Raw genomic sequence first — 17,005 nt, forward strand, 5'->3', positions numbered from 1 at the left:
GCAAGTGTGGCAGTTGCTGATGTAGGTGCCTTCCTGATGGCAATTTTTCTGCTCTGTTGGATTTGGCAGCCATTGTGTGTTCTGCCACATACTCTGTGGGAGCCATTTTGTGACTGACACTGATAGGACTTTCTCAAAATTCCAATTGTGCCCACTGGCCGCAAAATAGGTTGGCAACCCCTGTAATTCTGTGGCGCCCATACCTTCTGTTGCTGAACACAAACACTATTCTTAGATTTTGACTCTGAAAATACATACTGAAATTAACCAAGCCAATTTTTAAGAAATTTTAACTGGGTGTCCACTGTCCAGCTACAATGCAACCACGAAACGCTACAGAGGTGCCTGCTTCAGTTCAGGGTGCTTTACTGCACCTTGGACAAGCCCAGAATCCCTCACGGGTTCAAGATTTAGGGTTCATCCAAATCAGCTGCACAGCCAAAATACTAACACGCTTTTCATACAGTTTAACTTAGTAGTTTGTAACATATTAATAGCATTTTAAATAAGGCTTGTGACTTCGTTTTAATTATTAATGTTGCTAAAAATGGCATACTTAAATATATTACAATTTATTTCATAGTCACTATGTCTTAAATTATTGTTTTCTTTTTCGATGTTATGTGTCCAAAGCATACAGTATTTACTACCTATGTCCCCTAGCTGTGAATGAGTGTCCATTTAATTATGAATTTTAGAACGACCTGATAGGTATTCTCTAGCACTAATAAACTAAAAGGAAAATAACCAGATATTATTTTGTGTGAAGAACTATCATATAGAAACATACCTAGCATTCAAAAGACTGATTAGCAACCACTGAAACAGAGAATAAAAAACAGTCCCACTGATGTCATTCACTGTTGCTCAGTTGGGTTGAGAAGTTATTTAAATTTTCCACTGAAAACCATCCATCCCAGTATGAATTGGTAAGGAAGGATGCAAGGATCTTGGTATTCACCCAGAGCTATTGTAGGTAAATAAATAGGATATGCCCATAACATACATCCCACTTTCTCATGCCACTTAGCTTACATCCAGCAATGTTGCCTCCCATCAAGACTACCATAAAGGCAAGACTACATTTTTTTAAAACAAAACAAAACCTCTCCATTTTTGCACCCTCCAACTGTTTCATTCTTTCTACACCACACTACAGACACTGTAGACTTTATTGTGATTAATATCTGGGAGGCTCTTTAACAAGGCCAAACGTGATAAGTGGCTCTTGTTAGGTGAAATTTATGGCCTGGTACTTCCTCAGGAAGACTTCCCACGTTGAATTGTTGAGCATTAACTGACCTTAGTGCCCAGCACAAGGCAAGGGGAGGGGCTGGGTGGAGATGGGGATTTTACACAGATGCCTGGTAACTGTGGAAGGTGCAGAAATCCAGAAGGAGAACACAACCTGAATCCGCCTCCACTGGAAGGGGCTGGTGAACCGAGGTCAGGGGGAGGCCTTCGCCAGCGTGTGAGCCTCAGTGTTTTGGTGCAGTTTGTTTTTTGATTAGCGCAGTTCATGACCGGGCCATCCCACCTGAATAACAATCAGTTTGATTCACAGCAGGCCTGGAGAGGGCAGAGGAGGCCGGCAGCGCTGTGCATATGGAGCCAAGCCTGGGCAAGTGCAGAACCTTCCCAAACCCAGATGGTTCTGCTTGACACATTTGGCAAAACACCAGAAACAACCTATTGGGAAAGAGAAACCATCAAGATGTTGCATGGACTGTATTTACAGCAACAAAGCCAGATGGGAAAGAAAGTGCAGCTTTGTGTTAATGACCATTCATGAAATGGAGATGCTGCTGCTGCTGCTTTGCAAGGCAATTGTTAACAACAGCCTTGTACTCCTTCCCTTTTAAATCTACTCACAGGCATAGTTGTGACAATCTTTTCTTCATCAAGACTATGCATTAACGGGCCCTCGGCAATGCTGGTGCAGGCCCTTGACAGTCCTCCAGAACAGAAAGCTGGAGCCATTCTCTTCCCAAATTATTCAGGAGCAGCAAAAGACCAGAGACACAGAAGAGGAGCTCACTTGCTGCTTTGGTTGCCACATCCATAGGATTCCCTAACGCAGGTTCACGGCTATGTAGCTTGAGCTGCTTTCTCTAAAGCTGACCCACCAGTTTGGTGAAAGAGAAGCAGAGTGGTGGCACAACTCCTAGTTAAGCCCTGGGTTTAGAATGGAAGTTGACTTCAAGTTGTGGGTCAGACTCCGCCTTCCATGCATGCTTCATAGTTGAGTGTCAGCCATGGGTGGTTGTATTTAGGTGTGCAGGTATCTAAAAGATCCAAATATCAGCTTCCACACCTAGCCCTAGTACAGAGGTTTGCTTATTGTTCCTGTGTGTATATTGTTGAATGCCACCCTAATCTTGGAGCAGTGTGAGATTCCAGGGTTTCTACGCACTTACCCAAGGTTCAGTTTCTTCAGAATAAGGGGAGTGGTGTCTTTATGATATACGGTTTATTTACACATATATACAACCTAAACCTATGCTAATGGGGGTCACAGCATTAACACAGTATACCTCTTTACTGTGTACCAGTATACCTGAAGGAGCGTCTCCACGCCCATCGTTCAGCCTGGACACTGAGGTCCAGCGCCAAGGGCCTTCTGGCAGTTCTCTCACTGTAAGAATTGAGGTTACAAGGAACCAGGCAGAGGGCGTTCTTGGTAGTGGCGCCAGCCCTGTGGAAGGCCCTCTTGTCAGATGTCAAGGAAATAAACAACTATCTGACTTTTAGAAGACATCTGAAGGCAGCCCTGTATCGGGAATTTTTTTATGACTGATGTTTTACAATTTTTCATATGTACTGTAAGTCACCCAGAGTGGCTGGGGAAAGCCAATCAGATAGGCAGGGTAGAAATAACAACAACAACAACAACAACAACAACAACAACAACAACAACAACAACAACAACACACCAAGAGGGTCTTGCTTCTCCCATAGCCACAGCCTTGGATTCCAGCAGAAATCAGGCATGGTTCTGTCTCCCAACTGCCCAGCCTACAGCCTTGCTTCTAGCTCATAGATCACACACACAACTCTCAGCTCTGGCTTTTTGTAGTCCTATAAATGTTACTGGACTGCAACTCCCATCTTCCCTAGCCTCTGGCTATGCTGGCTGGGACTGGTGGTAGTTCGAGTCCAACAACATATGGAGGGACACAGGTTAACAGATCCAGATTTAAACCTTGGAAAGAGTGTGATAGACCCATTTTCTCATGATTATTTTCAATGCCTTTCTCTACGAAACTATGAACTACAGAGCTATCACTGCTGTTGCTTACTTTAGTCAACTTAACACTTACAGGAAATAAAACTTAACAATATGGATGGTGTCAGAGTTATAGCAGGTGGAAAAGACATTCATGCCTGTGCTTTGATTATTGATACAGAATTCACTGGTCAGCAGTCGCATCCTACTGAGGTGAAAGTCAGCCGGGGTAGCTGCCCCTTTCAATTGCCTGAGAAGCAATGTGAATAGGCCTTACTCTTCCAGTCTCCTGTTTCAGAGTTTCATTTGAAATTCTTTAGTCCTCTACATCCAAGGTCTTCAGGTCCAGAACACAGTTAAGGCCTTGTTCCATAATTCTATGCTACTTAGCAGGACCTCTCTTCAATGCTCTAACCTGGAGCAGTGGCAGATAAGTGTTTAGTGACCTGTCACACCAGGACTTCAGTCTTTTGTCCTTTGAAATTGGCCTTCCTCTTTTCATTTGAGAGGATTTCTACAGGGTTTTTACAGCCATCATTCTCCCTTGGTACACATTTAATGGTGAGAGTCAAGGGAGCGTCTTGTCTTTGCACATCATAAAGTCTAAAATATGATTAAATAATTGAAACAGACTAAAAAGACAACAACCCCAAACCACTCAGCTTACCAAAATCTAAAAAATAGAAAAAAATGTAGAAACTGAGTACCTTGGAGTCACATCTGTTGTGATTTGTGGATTGGGATAGAATGGAATTATCTGATTTTATGAAGGTAACATATTGTAAACTCAGAGGTGGTGACATGTTCCAACTGCACCATGATATAAAATATTGGAAAATGAATGTGAATCAATCAATCATCGAAAGTGAAAAGTATGTGAAAGGGGGCAGAACTGAAATGAAGATTTTCAAATATTTAAAATTCAGTTTATAAACTTCTTTCAAATTTGAAATGCAAATTCAAAGTGTAAAACCTTATCAATATTTAACTTGTTTTTCTTAAAAACACTGCTATACCATCCTTCATCAAATCAAGTTCTGGGGCAGTAAACTGCAGAATAATACATTATTTAAACCTAAAATTTAATAAGATATTGGCTGTCAAATGCTAAACACGGGGGCTGTTAAAAATGGAATGGAAGTGGTTTATTTAAAATACTAATTTTTTAAAAAGCAGGTGTTCCTTGTTAGAAGAGAGGACTATGAGCAAGTTTATTCACTTGGCACTGTCGAAAATTCATTCTGACTCACAAACATTTTAGCTTTTAACACCCACAGGGAAGCAACCTGAGTCCCAGAGACATTCCTGTTTTGATGAGTTGGCTGGGCATCAGGCTTGATAATGATATTTTGAAACTGATACAATTCTGGTTGTGGCATATTTAAAAAGAGGTTGTAGAACTGGAAAAAGTGCCCAAAAGGGCAATCAAAATGACCATAGGCCTGGAACTCCCCTACAAAAAAGGTTACTCTGGGTGGTATGTAACTAATGTATTCTATCAATGCAAGAATTTCCACTGCCACAGCAGAATTCCTCCATCTCCCATCTTCTCCCCACAAGCATCTCAGACCCACCCCACGCCACATATGCTCTATTGGGTTGGGTGAACCCCTAGAACAGATTTAGGCAACACACAAAGAGAAGAGAGGGAAGTTCTGTTGAGCCATCAGAAATCCTTGTATTGATGGAACATGATAGTTGTATACTGCCCTCTAATTGGTGTGGGGCTATTTAGTTAATGGGGGTCATGGCAGACCTATATAAAATTGAACTTGCAGGCATTGAATGCTAGTCCTACTCACAGTAAGCTTATTAATTTAATATACACAACTACCTAAGGTTCATTAATTTTAACTCTGAGTAGGATTTAGTTGAACACATGCCATTGTTGCACAAACTTTGATCTCACCTAAGTGATACCAACAATTGTGGATTATAGTTTGGCATTGACCAGAGCTTGTTGGATTCCAGCTCTCATCAGCCCCAGCTAGTGCGGTTAATGGTCAGAGATGATGGGAGTTGTAATCTAACATATCTGGGGGACAACACATTGGCTCAGTTTAAACCACTGTATGCTCTTCACTGCTATTGTGGATTAGACAGAGGTGGTATATTTTCTTCCTTATTTGTGGGCTCCCACATACTTTTTCTTTTTTTGGTCAGGACTCCCTTTGTTTTGCAGTAGTAGCACCATGATTTCTAAAAGGCCTTTGCTAGTAGCTTAGATATCTAAACTTTTATCGATGAAACACTCATTAGCCCATTTTTTATTAAATTATTTCCTCTATACATGTATGACTATTAAAAGTAGCATTTGGAATGCCGTGTGAGAGGATCCAACATTTCTTCCGTTGAATTCCATTTATAGCACAACCTGTTGTCATTCATTTGAAAACATATGTGCTGCATAAAACCTTCATTTCAGGAGTTTACTCTGTAGTTAATGAGCTATTAAGCAGACAACGCAACCAATTAATGAACAGATATAATGGCTTGGACCTTTGTACACTTTGGCAGCAATCCTAAGCATGTTTTCTTGGGTTGACTAGGAATCGGTGGGAATCGCTTCCAAGTAAATCTGCCTAGGATCAGGGCATTTAACATTCTTAATTTATGGAATGGAAACTGCATAGCCTCAAGTGGGGCTAAATTCGGAAACAAATAACTTACGGCATCTGAAAACTCCTCAGAGCACTATAGAAGCAAGATCAAACTAGCTCAATTAATTAATTTCAAACAGAAACAACAACAAAACCCCCAAAATTAGCTTGGCATTCATTAAAACATGGGTGTTCTACCAGCAGAATGAAAAGAAGGCACTTTTATGGGAGGTATTGAATTCAGATGGATACTTAGGAATATTGATACCTTGGGGTGGGGAGGAGAGATGAAAAACAGGACTGGAGGTTACTACAGCAGCTTTTTGTGACTACCTGATTACAGCTATTCTATTCTCATTGACCCTCTGCTGCTGTGGGTTGTTGTTTTTTTTACTTGGTAGAATTAAAAATTTACTTGGAGGAATTATTCATGGACTTCCATGAATAAATATAACTGTTAGCACCATCTTATTAACTAAAAGCAATTTAGAGATAAATACAGTGAATGTTAATGAAAGGCAAAGAATGGAAAATTGTTTAAGTGGCCAAAGAAACTTTATCCTATTGTGATGCAAGCCAAGCTATGCCAGCTATATGTAAATGTATGCAGTAGCTGGTGTGCATGTGTCCACTTTGAAGTTGCCATCTGAATTTAATTCTGCCTTTGTGATTAAATCAGGCCATTACGTTTAATCTCACTTAATAGTAAGAAACGCTCTTTGTTGTTTTCTATAGGCAACATATTCTGCCCCTAACATATACAGCTTGGCATTCACACTTTACTATTAATCCCCGATGGCTGATAATTGCTTCATCTCCAAGTTCTCTGTCCAATGCACAAGAGAGCTGATTGCAACTATTCTTCCCCTATACATTAATGCACTGTTTTGGTCTTACTTCTTTGGCTCAGTGAACCCTATCAAGCTGTCCACATTTTCTGGGCATGTGGATGTATTGTAAGTTGTTAAATTAAATTCTGCACTGACTGCCCCCCCTTCTTCCCCAACCATCAGAATCTATTAGCACTGCAAGTTAGCTGATTGACAACTGAGGCTATTTTTCTACTCAGAAACTTGAAATAAAAAGGCAGAAATGTGTGTTTCATGTGAAAAACCAAGGTCTTCTGCCAGCTGTCTTTCTACTTACACTTTCATTACCACAGCTGGAACAGTGGCGTTGCCAGAGTGTTCTTCCATTGATCTTTCGTATGCCCGTTGAGAAATTCCTTTCATATACATCGTTTACTAGGAAATTAAAAGTGTACCTTCAGTCATTTTGGAATTGGAAGAGGACTGAATGATTTACATCACATTGCCAGAGAAATGCAAGGTCTCTCCCAATTCCCTAGAGCAGGCTAGTTCATAATCATTAAGGTACCATGAAAGGCACAGATCCAAATTGCCTTTTCTCTTGGTCAGTTATTTAATTTATATGAGAGTTAATTCATACTGAAGTCTCCTTGTCCCTGCTAATAGCAATTTCTGCCAGGCGTGTTGAGGGACTTACATAGTGAACCCATTTTTATGTGAACCTCACCACACCACACAACAGCCACATACCAATTCAGAGTTAAGCACACCTAAACCCATTGACATAATCACTAGGATAATGGTTTGCACAATGTCCTTGGGGTTCTTATGTATCAATATAAGAAGATATAGATATAGATATAGATATAGATATAGATATAGATATAGATATAGATATAGATATAGATATAGATATAGATATAGATATATAGGAGAAAGGAAATATAAAACTGAACCATTCCGGCCCTTAGTGCCTATGGAAACAGATTATTGATTAGATACCACATTTAGGGCTTAATCACATTTATCTTTCACCTGCTCTTTACAAGCATAGTCTGTGTTTTACAGCTCCATGTCTGAGTGCCTTTTTGGGGCTTTGGAGCTTTCCCTGAGAAAACCCACTTTAAAGCTCAATCAGAGCAAACATCAGTCTATGACTTGACATCTACTCTGACTGAGCACTAAGAACTCTGGGGCAAAAAAGAACCCCACTTAGACAAGGAGCTTTAAAGCACGGGCCTGCGTCTGGAAAGGGTGGGGCAAAAAGTAAGTGTGGATAATAATTGTAAGGACTTACATAAACAGGTTTCTGTCTCTCCAAGCCGTTGTCCTTAGCGTTGGGTCCAATGGCACCTGAAATAAGCCTTTTATCCGTATGCCAGGATTCAACCTTGAGGTAGCCCTCATAACTTGGTGCCACTCTGAGGCAGTAAGAGCAGTTACTACTGGAGATATCATCCCCTCTCCCACACTTTAAGTAAAACAGTGGCATGGAAGCCAAGAGAACATTTGTTTATTTTTCATGGAGCTCCTGCCTCTCAAGGCATTGCACATAATGTGGCCTCACATTGTGTCATCTTCAGATCTGCACCTTCTGAAGACATACTGACATGATATCCTATACATGTCCACTTAGGGGGAAAGCCTTGTTGAGTTCGAAGGGATTTCCTCCAAGGTAAGCATGTGCAGGATTGCAGCTTTACTTTCTTATTCTAATCTGTGAGATTGAAAACAATCTGTGTATAACACAATCTCCCTGAGGACAGTTTCATTTTTAGCTCAAGTAACACAATGTAACAATTTTAATGAAGTACAAACTGTAGCTAATCTCTGTATTGAATGTTTATTCTAGTTTGCATATTCTATTATTATCTGGCACACCTGCAGCTTTCATTCTACAATGGTCAGTTTTCTATGGGCATACTTGGGGTGAATAACTAATATTTTCTTACTTCCAGTTCTTGGGAAATGGTGTAGCTCCTGATGGCTCATTCTCAGTAGATCCCATGTCAGTATTTGTTGTGGGTAATTACATGGTTCCTAGCCAATATTTTCAATCATTCATTCAGTGACTAATTAACATAGCTAGATTTCCAGTGGGTTGCTGTCCAGCACCTTCAGCAAAATTTACTTTGCATATACTGCAAGATATTTTTGTGCCGCCTCAAAGTACAATTCTATGAATAACAATAAAGTAAGCAGTTTATTGGCAGCTAAATACTTTGTTACTGCAGGAAGACTCTCGCAGTGAAAGTGGAGGGTTCTCTGTGGATTCAGATAACTCTAAACAAAAAAATCAGGCCAAAATATTAATGTTCCATGGCTAACACAAGCACCCTCCAATTTGTCTTGTTGGCAATTTCCACTTCTCTGGGTCTTTTGCATCCCCAAAGATCTGAAATAATAATTTAAGTGAATTTGGTTACATTATTAAACTACCTGACTTACACATGATACCGTCCCTTTACTTACTCACTCACTCCCTTACTTAATAACTAGTCTGCTCAATCTCATGGATTCAGAATGGCTTACAGCAGTTTTCTCAAATGTTAATAGATTTTCTTTCCCCCAGGGGCTCAGTCTGAAACAGTTAAATCAGGTATAAAAGAGGCAGGAATAAATAGGGGGGAAATGATATTATAAACACACATATTAATCTATTTTTAAAATGCATTAATCAGCTTTTAAAAACAAACCAATGTTCCCATAGCACACCATAAATAACCAACCCCACAAAAATATAGGACTATATTTTGCTATCAGCCACCTGCTCTTCAGCTCAGATCATAATGTCTCCCCTGAATTGCCTTACACTTTCCTTTCTCTTGCAGAGTATGGAAGAGGCATGAGCTTTGCAATGTGCGGCTACAAGTGTGTTTCTCAATCTGCAAATGTTCTCTATAAGAAGCAGGAGAAATGAGGCTTTCCTTACCCCTTATTTTCAATCTCATCTTGTTGTATTTCATCTGCATTCAGGTTTACCTTTCAGTAGTTTGGCCAACTCCCTCTGGATTTCTTCATGGCCTTTTCTAGATTAGTTAAGCATTTTCTAGATATGTTTGCAAGTTAAGCTTTCCTCCTTTCTTTCTTCCTAGGCTATTGCACTCATGTTTCTTAAAAAAATTGTTCAAACGACATAAATGTATGTGGAAGAGCATCTGCCTTGAATGAAGGTCCCAAGTTCAGTTCCTGGCATTTTCAGGTACGGCTGGGAGAGACCCTAGTCTGAAACCTCTAGAGCTGCCAGTCATTGTAGACAAGGCTGAGCTAGATAGACCAATGAGTGCGACTCACTGTGAGGCAGCTTCCTATATTCCTAGGCACCATTATACACGGATTCCACATTAAATTTTTCGGCTGTTTGTTTGCTCTGCTATCTGAGTCGGAGTATTAGATGTTCTTTCCTTCCTTCTGAATTAAAACCAAGCAGTCAAAAACAGGGAAAATCACCTGGGAAGAACTGAATTGAGGAGGCCAAAGATGCAATTTGTCCATACTTACCTGGGAATATCCTGTTGACACACTGGGTCTTACTGCTGAGTTAGCCTGCTTAGGGATTGAGCTGTCAGGCTGGGATCAGTCTCCTCCCAGCCCTCCTGCTGAGAGTCCCTGAGGAAGGCTTCCAGCTTCAGCCTAGAAGCAAGAAAAGGGTGTGCATGCTTCAAGATCTGAAAACTCCTCAGCAGTAACCAACCTGAAGGAAGATTTGGACACTGGAGAAGGAGGCCAACTCTAAGGACTTCATTTACACTCCATGTTCAGCCCTCCTCTCTTCCCCACTTCACTGACCTAGCTTTCCAGACTTAATTTATGTCTACAATTTTTTAATCATCTTGAATCTTAACAAGACATTCTGAAACTACCATACAGTTACAATGAATTGCAGATTCTACCCAGGTCTTTGCTTATGTGACTACTTCATCGGAAGCAGAGTCCCTAATTATTCTGGGGCTCTTCTCCTTGATACTAGATTGCTCCTACCTCTAATTAAGCTTAGTCAAATTTGAGACTGAAGTGAATTACTGGCTGGACTAATGGATTATAACATGACAACATACTTTGCCTCTCATTGATACAGATGCATTGGGCATGTGAGCAGATAGATATTATAGTTTGGTGTTTATTTGTGCACATTATAATGGTAAACTCACAACAACTGAAGTGAACAAAAACTAAAGGGGAGAATAAAACCATTCAGACGTAAGTGAATTTAAAACACAATTGTTTCTAGATTTATAGAGCTTCATTTGTATATAAAACTGGAAAAAATGTATTGAAAGATATCTTAAAAGGCTGTCTCAAGATCTCTCTTTAATCAGAATCAAGTATAAATAACTAAAGGATTAAAAGAAGGGGGGACTTCCAGTGGCGCAGATTCTGTAATACATTATGGTATCAACATATTAGAACATTCTAATTTTGAGTTCTTGTATTTTTCTAACATCATCTCTTAAACCCAGGATAGAAACAGAATATATCAAGTACTAAAATCAGAAGCAGTAGATCAGGAGGTGGAGCTATCAAATGAAATTACAAGCATTTCTTTATTAATTTTTCTCTGTTTCCAAGACAATGGCTCTCCTGTTTCACTCATCACCAGTAAACTAGAGACTTTATGGATTATCTGCTCAGGGTAATGTTACAAATTTATCATTATCTTTTAGGTAATAGAAAACTGGAATCCTGAGAACACTTACTAAGCGGTAAGCTCCATTCTGAGTAAGCAAGTTTAGGATTGTGCTGAGGGCTACCATGATATGCAAACTTACTTGGGAGTCAGTAAAATCAGTGGTGGGGCTTACTTCTGAGTAAAAATGGATAGGTTTGGTCTGCCCCTCGATAGCTGTGGTGGTATTATCTTCAAACAATACATCAGTGGCGACTAATGACTATACGATCTACAATTAAATACTAGGCAATGAGGGAGAACGGGTGGCATCTCAGGGTTGCCAAGGTAAATGACAAGACTCGCTTGTTACTGCACTGGGTGAAGACAAATACAGTTGCAGAGGCATGATTAAGTTAAGGACTTTTGTGGAGCATGCGCACTACGTCAATTGGACAAGCAGCCCGACCTTAAGCACGTTCACTTTGGAAGCAAGCCTCGTGGCTTATTCCAAAGTGAACGCGCACAAGTTCTCATCATTCACGGTACATAACTTTGGTTGGTCTTTTGCCCCTTATAGAACTGTAAAGCAAGTTTTCTGGGCAACAGATTTATTTTTCGTTTTCCCTGGCAATGTCTCCCGCCTCCTTACACGCGCGCCCCCGAAGCGATCACGCATCTGATTTGAAAGGCCACTGAAATGCATGCAAACTTGTCCTAGTAAAGGGCCGGACGCCCCGGAGATTCCTTTCCCCCGTTGCTGAACTGTCTGCACTCTCGCCGCCCGACCCCGGCGAGGACTAAACGGAGGAGGAGGCTCCCCCTCCGCTCGCGCCAGTGCTCCTGCTGCGCACGTGTCCTTGTCCTCGCCCCTCCCTCCAGGTCCGATCTTCCGCCTCTCCTCTAACCCCCCCACCCCCCCTCCGCCGCAGTCCCGGGTCAGTCACTTAGAGAACTGCGCCTGCACTGCCGTTAAACTGAGGCCCGACGACGGGATGAAGTGGGGGAACTTGCAAATGGCGCAAGTGCACAGGCTGGCGCCGCTGGGCAGGTGAACTTGGCCGCACTGCTGCTCTTCCAGCGCCACGGAGAGGTACTTGCTGGCCGGGTGCGGGGCGTGGTGGTGATGGGCATTCACGGCCCCCGGCGTCAAGAGCACCGGGCCCGGGGCGGCGGCGGCGGCGAAGAGGGGCAGGCCAGCCAAGAGCAGCCGGGGCCCCGAGCCGCTCATCTCGCCTAGGATCCTCCGGAGCTCTTGCAAGGAGCTCCCCAGCAAGAGGATGTAGTTCCTGGCCAGGAGCAGCGTGGCGATCTTGGAGAGCTTCCTCCCCGGCGAGCTCTGGCAGTGCGCGGCCGAGTAGGGCAGGATCACCTCCCGCAGCGCGTCCATCGCCAGGTTGAGATCTTGCATCCGCTTCCGCTCCCGGCTGTTGATCTTCCTCCGGAGCTGCTGCTGCTCGGTCTTCTGGTCACTCTTGGGCGTGACGCCGGCGGCAGGGGCTGCTGCCGCGGTCGCCTTGGCGCTCCCGGGTCCTTGGAGAGGCTCTGGAGCAAAGTCCGGCCGCTCAGCAGCTGGTTTGGCCAGCAAGGCGGGATGGGGCTGCCTGTAGCCCACCAGCTCATAGAAGGGCGGCTGCCTCAGCATGATCGCTTCGCTGCTGCGCTTTCAGAGCAGGCAGAAAACTTCCATAGCACAAAAAAGAGCCGTGGGGGGGGGGAGCAGCAGCTGGAAGGGAAAGCGGGGGCGGGGGCGGGGAACGCGCCGGTGATTTGCCGTGAGATGTGAGGAAAGGGATAATCGGCCGAACCCTCTTTAAATCCAACTCTGTTGTTAAAGTAAAGGAATGTCAGGCCGGCGGCCAATGGGAGCGCAAATCTGGGCAAAGAGCAGCGCTCATTGGCTGCCGCGTGGCGTGGAGGGAAGACGCTCCGCTGGGCAAAACAAAAAGTTTATTGTCGCCTCCGGGCTCCGCGGGTTCCGCCGCCCAAACTTCCGCAAGGGCTCCTGTCCTTTCCGCTCACCTTTTGGAGTGCGCTTGTTTTTTCTTTTTCTGTTTATATGTGCTCCGGTTCCTTCTCCTGCGTTTTGACTGCTGGCAGGAATATAAATGCCTGCCGAAGGGCTGGGATCTGTAAACTTGCTCTTCTTTTCAGACCACAAAGTGGTGTCTGATATTTGTTTGTTTTGGTCATAAAATAACTTGCCCCCCCCCCTGCCACTGGTTAGAAACAAGCTATTTTAAAATAAAGCAGAAGACAGAGCTGAGATATCACATGTAGAAATGGGACGTTGCAGGACTTGTGTTTGCACCCAAATTCTTACAACTATTCAACTTTGACATACAGCAAAGGATTTTATAGCCCAATGAATGTGCTAATTGGCTTGCCATTGACAATATGTCTGCATCATCAAGCACTGTTTTGTGAACTACCACTATCAATTATCATTATCTGTCCTTTTTATTTGCTTCTGACCTCCCATTTTATAACTCCCCCAACCCCCATGTGAATTTATAACCTATAATTCATGATAATGCTTCACACATCTGATGAGGTAGACTGTGGTCCATCAAAGCTTATGTCATGATAAATTGGTTAGTCGTGAATGTGCCACAAGACTCATAATTGTTTATGCTTCAAAAGCCTAATGTTACTCGCCATGACCCCCCCATCTATATTTCACAAATGTTTTTGCTGTGTCTCAGCCTTGTTTCATTTTGATTTCAGGTATTTATTATAAGTATTCCTCAGCTGTTCTGTTAAGGCAGCTCAAAGTATGAAATAAAGCAATGTAAAATTCAGTATCAGTAAAAAAACAGTGCAATCCTAAGCATTTTTCATTAGAAGTCCCATTGAACTCAATGGGTATTGCTCCATAGTAAGTGTTCTTAGAATTGCAAACCACAAGTTTAAAACAACTTTAAAACTTTTTTTACATTGAACTGAGATACAAAAATTCAGCAAAATCAAAGACAATACAAAACAATAAAACAAAATGATAAAACAGCAGGATAATGTAATTCAGGTTAAATCAGATAGTTGCAAAATGCCCAGGCCCATAGTTTTTCTTATTTTTAATTGGATATACCTTACAGCTAGATAAAAGGGTTTGGAGACAGAAGTACAGTAAGTTGTAGCCCATTTTCCTTGGAGATACTTTAGACATGTCTGCCCTAAGGGAAAGTAGAAGGGGAGACGCCCAGGCTGTGGAAGGTCCCTGGGACTACTTAAGTTTTTTCTGCCCTGATGGAGTGACTAAGCTCAGAAGTAGCATTGCTGTTGTTGTTATATTCTTTACACTCTGCCTTTTTCTTGTGTGGGACTTTGGGGGAATGAGATCATGCCACCCTTTCTTCAAGGACAGTTGATGGCCTGAGAGAACAGCTGTGGCAGCCCCTGCCCTGCCTTCCTTGGGGCCAGTGGCGTAGCGTGGGTTGTCAGCACCCGGGGCAAGGCAAGTAATTTGCGCCCCCTAACCCGTGGATTTGCGCCCCCTAACCCTAACCCCCAGATGTTGCGCCCGGTGCGCCCGGCCCCCCTGCACCCCCCACGCTACGCCACTGCTTGGGGCTGCTTAAGACAAACCTGTGTGACCTGAGAGAAGGCAGATTTTGCCATCCACTCTCAGATAGCCCAGGAAGGCACTGTTAATCTACATTTTATAACATTTTAATTGTTTATGTATCTTAAAATTGTGAACTGCCTTGGTAATAACAAATAGAACTATAACAATGCCATGCTTACATTGCTGCTTCCTATGTTCTCACGGTTTTATGCCATAATTAAGGAAGCTTCATTAAGAAGTGCCCAAGGGCTTAAGTGTACATACTGGATTTTTTCACTTTTAAAATGAAGAATAATTATATCAATAATAAACCAACAATTATACAAGGAATAAACAAATATTGAGACCCCACATCTTTCCGGATGCCAGAATTATTCTGGGGCAGGACCACCCCCATGTTTGGCAAAGGAATATGTTGTAGAAAGCCCATTTCCCTGTGGTGTGACAGGCTAGTTTTCAAGTGGTGGGCTGGAACCCACTGCTGGGTCACAGCCTGACATAAGGTTGGTCACAACAGCAGCACAACCACCATACAAATATCTGGTGAAAATTAAGAGGTGGTTCTCAAAGGTATGTCCACAATTTGAGAAGACTAGGCAAGTCTATTTTAAATATGAGGTGGACAATCCACATCATAATATTAGTGCATAAGCTTCAGTGCACACATGTGATCACTTGAGCCATATTCATTAAGTTTGTCCTTGGTCTCATTCATAAGTATGGTAGTGCAGACTGGTGTCCAAATACTGGGTATGGTGACTGGCATGTGGATGACTGAAACAGGGCCAGCCCTATGATGAGACAGAGTGAGGCAGCTGCCTCAAGTGGAAGGGAGTGGACAGAACCGTGAGTGTCATGTGGCCTGCCCTGTACCTCCCATGGTAGCTTGCTGCTCTCAGGTGCAGTGGAAGATCCTTTCCTTTCACCAGTATTGAAGTAAGATTCAACTGCCAGTCAAATTGGCTTCTGTATGTGCCTTGAGGAAGGGCGCCATCTTGTTCTTCTCCTCAGGCAGCAAAATGTCTCCAGCCAGCCTTGGCTGAAGAGGATGAGATCCTGCAGGTTGATCTTCCACCTTGGTGCTTCGCTTTTGTAGGCCCTGGCTACTGCCTCCTTTTTCATTTCTGGTCTTTTCTTTTCCCAACCCAAATCACTTAGTCTACTTGGAAATCATGGCCTCTGACTTCGAGTTGATAATAAGGAGCTTTCAGAGCTCCATCAGTCCATTATTGTAAGCTAGTGTGGCTTGGCTTATGGAGCTTTCTGCACTGTTGTGATGAGGTGGACAAAGGCACAGTTCCCAGTCCTATTTTACAGAGCAATCCTAACCATGTCTACTCAGACATAAACCTTACTGAATTCCATGAGGCTTACTTCCAGGAAAGTGGGATTAGGATTTCAGCCTTAGTCACTTTGGAAAATATGCAGATGGTGTTGATAATGATGTAGTAATAATAATAACATCATCTGAGAACCATTGCCAAGCATCTGTCTTGCCACTGACTTTTGAAAGCTGGGAGCCATTAATTGAAGGAAGGGCTCCAGAGTTATAGGCCATGAACTCCAGGTATGATTGAGAGCTGGAAACTCTTAATTATGCCATGTTGTAATGGGAGGTAAGGATGGGACAAGATTGGAATATGCACAAGAATGAGGCAGTGGGGTAAAGTGGTTAGAGTATCAGACTAGGGGTCCCTCTGATCTTGTTTTCTTTTTTCTTTTTCTTTTTTGTAAAAAAAAAAAAGAATCTGCAACAGGCCATTGATACAATAACTATGATTTGTGGTGGATTTATACCAGACTGTCTACACTGCTTCTCCAGTGTCATGAATTAATGCCATTGGGAGGGGCAACCAAACCAGGACAAAATAAATAAAGAAACCAGAGCATTTGTGGTATAAAAAGTTACTGGATTTCGGCAGGAAGTTATGGGACATGCACTGGATAGAAACAAAGCAGTATGTCCACCCAGGCACAAACAGTATGGAAAGCAGGATCACATATAACCTCCCCAATACAATCCTAAGCACAAACCATCAGAAATGTACAATAAAATGTGCATCTTCCAGGGTGATCTATCTCTCAGCCTAGTCTACCTCTCAGAGTTGTTGTGGGGATGACATTCCAGGATGTGCGTGTGTCCATGTGCACCGTTTTGAGATTGCTGTAGGAAAGGTAGGATATAAATATGGTAAATAA

At 42.6% G+C, this 17,005-nt stretch overlaps 1 protein-coding gene across 1 annotated transcript; it reads right to left on the reverse strand.

Annotated features, from left to right (window-relative positions):
• Positions 1 to 7,559: 7,559 nt before the first annotated feature.
• Positions 7,560 to 14,652, reverse strand: OLIG1 (oligodendrocyte transcription factor 1). Its single transcript, XM_083500467.1, has 2 exons — positions 10,137 to 14,652; positions 7,560 to 9,216 (listed from the first exon to the last, which is right to left on the reverse strand). Exon 1 carries the CDS (start codon positions 12,884 to 12,886, stop codon positions 12,185 to 12,187), a length of 702 nt encoding a protein of 233 aa, XP_083356593.1. The 5' UTR covers positions 12,887 to 14,652; the 3' UTR covers positions 7,560 to 9,216; positions 10,137 to 12,184.
• Between the last annotated feature and the right edge of the window lie 2,353 nt (positions 14,653 to 17,005).

The sequence above is a fragment of the Podarcis liolepis genome (genome assembly GCF_965112155.1).
Source record: "Podarcis liolepis genome assembly, chromosome: 4".
Classification (NCBI taxonomy): Eukaryota; Metazoa; Chordata; class Lepidosauria; order Squamata; family Lacertidae; genus Podarcis; species Podarcis liolepis.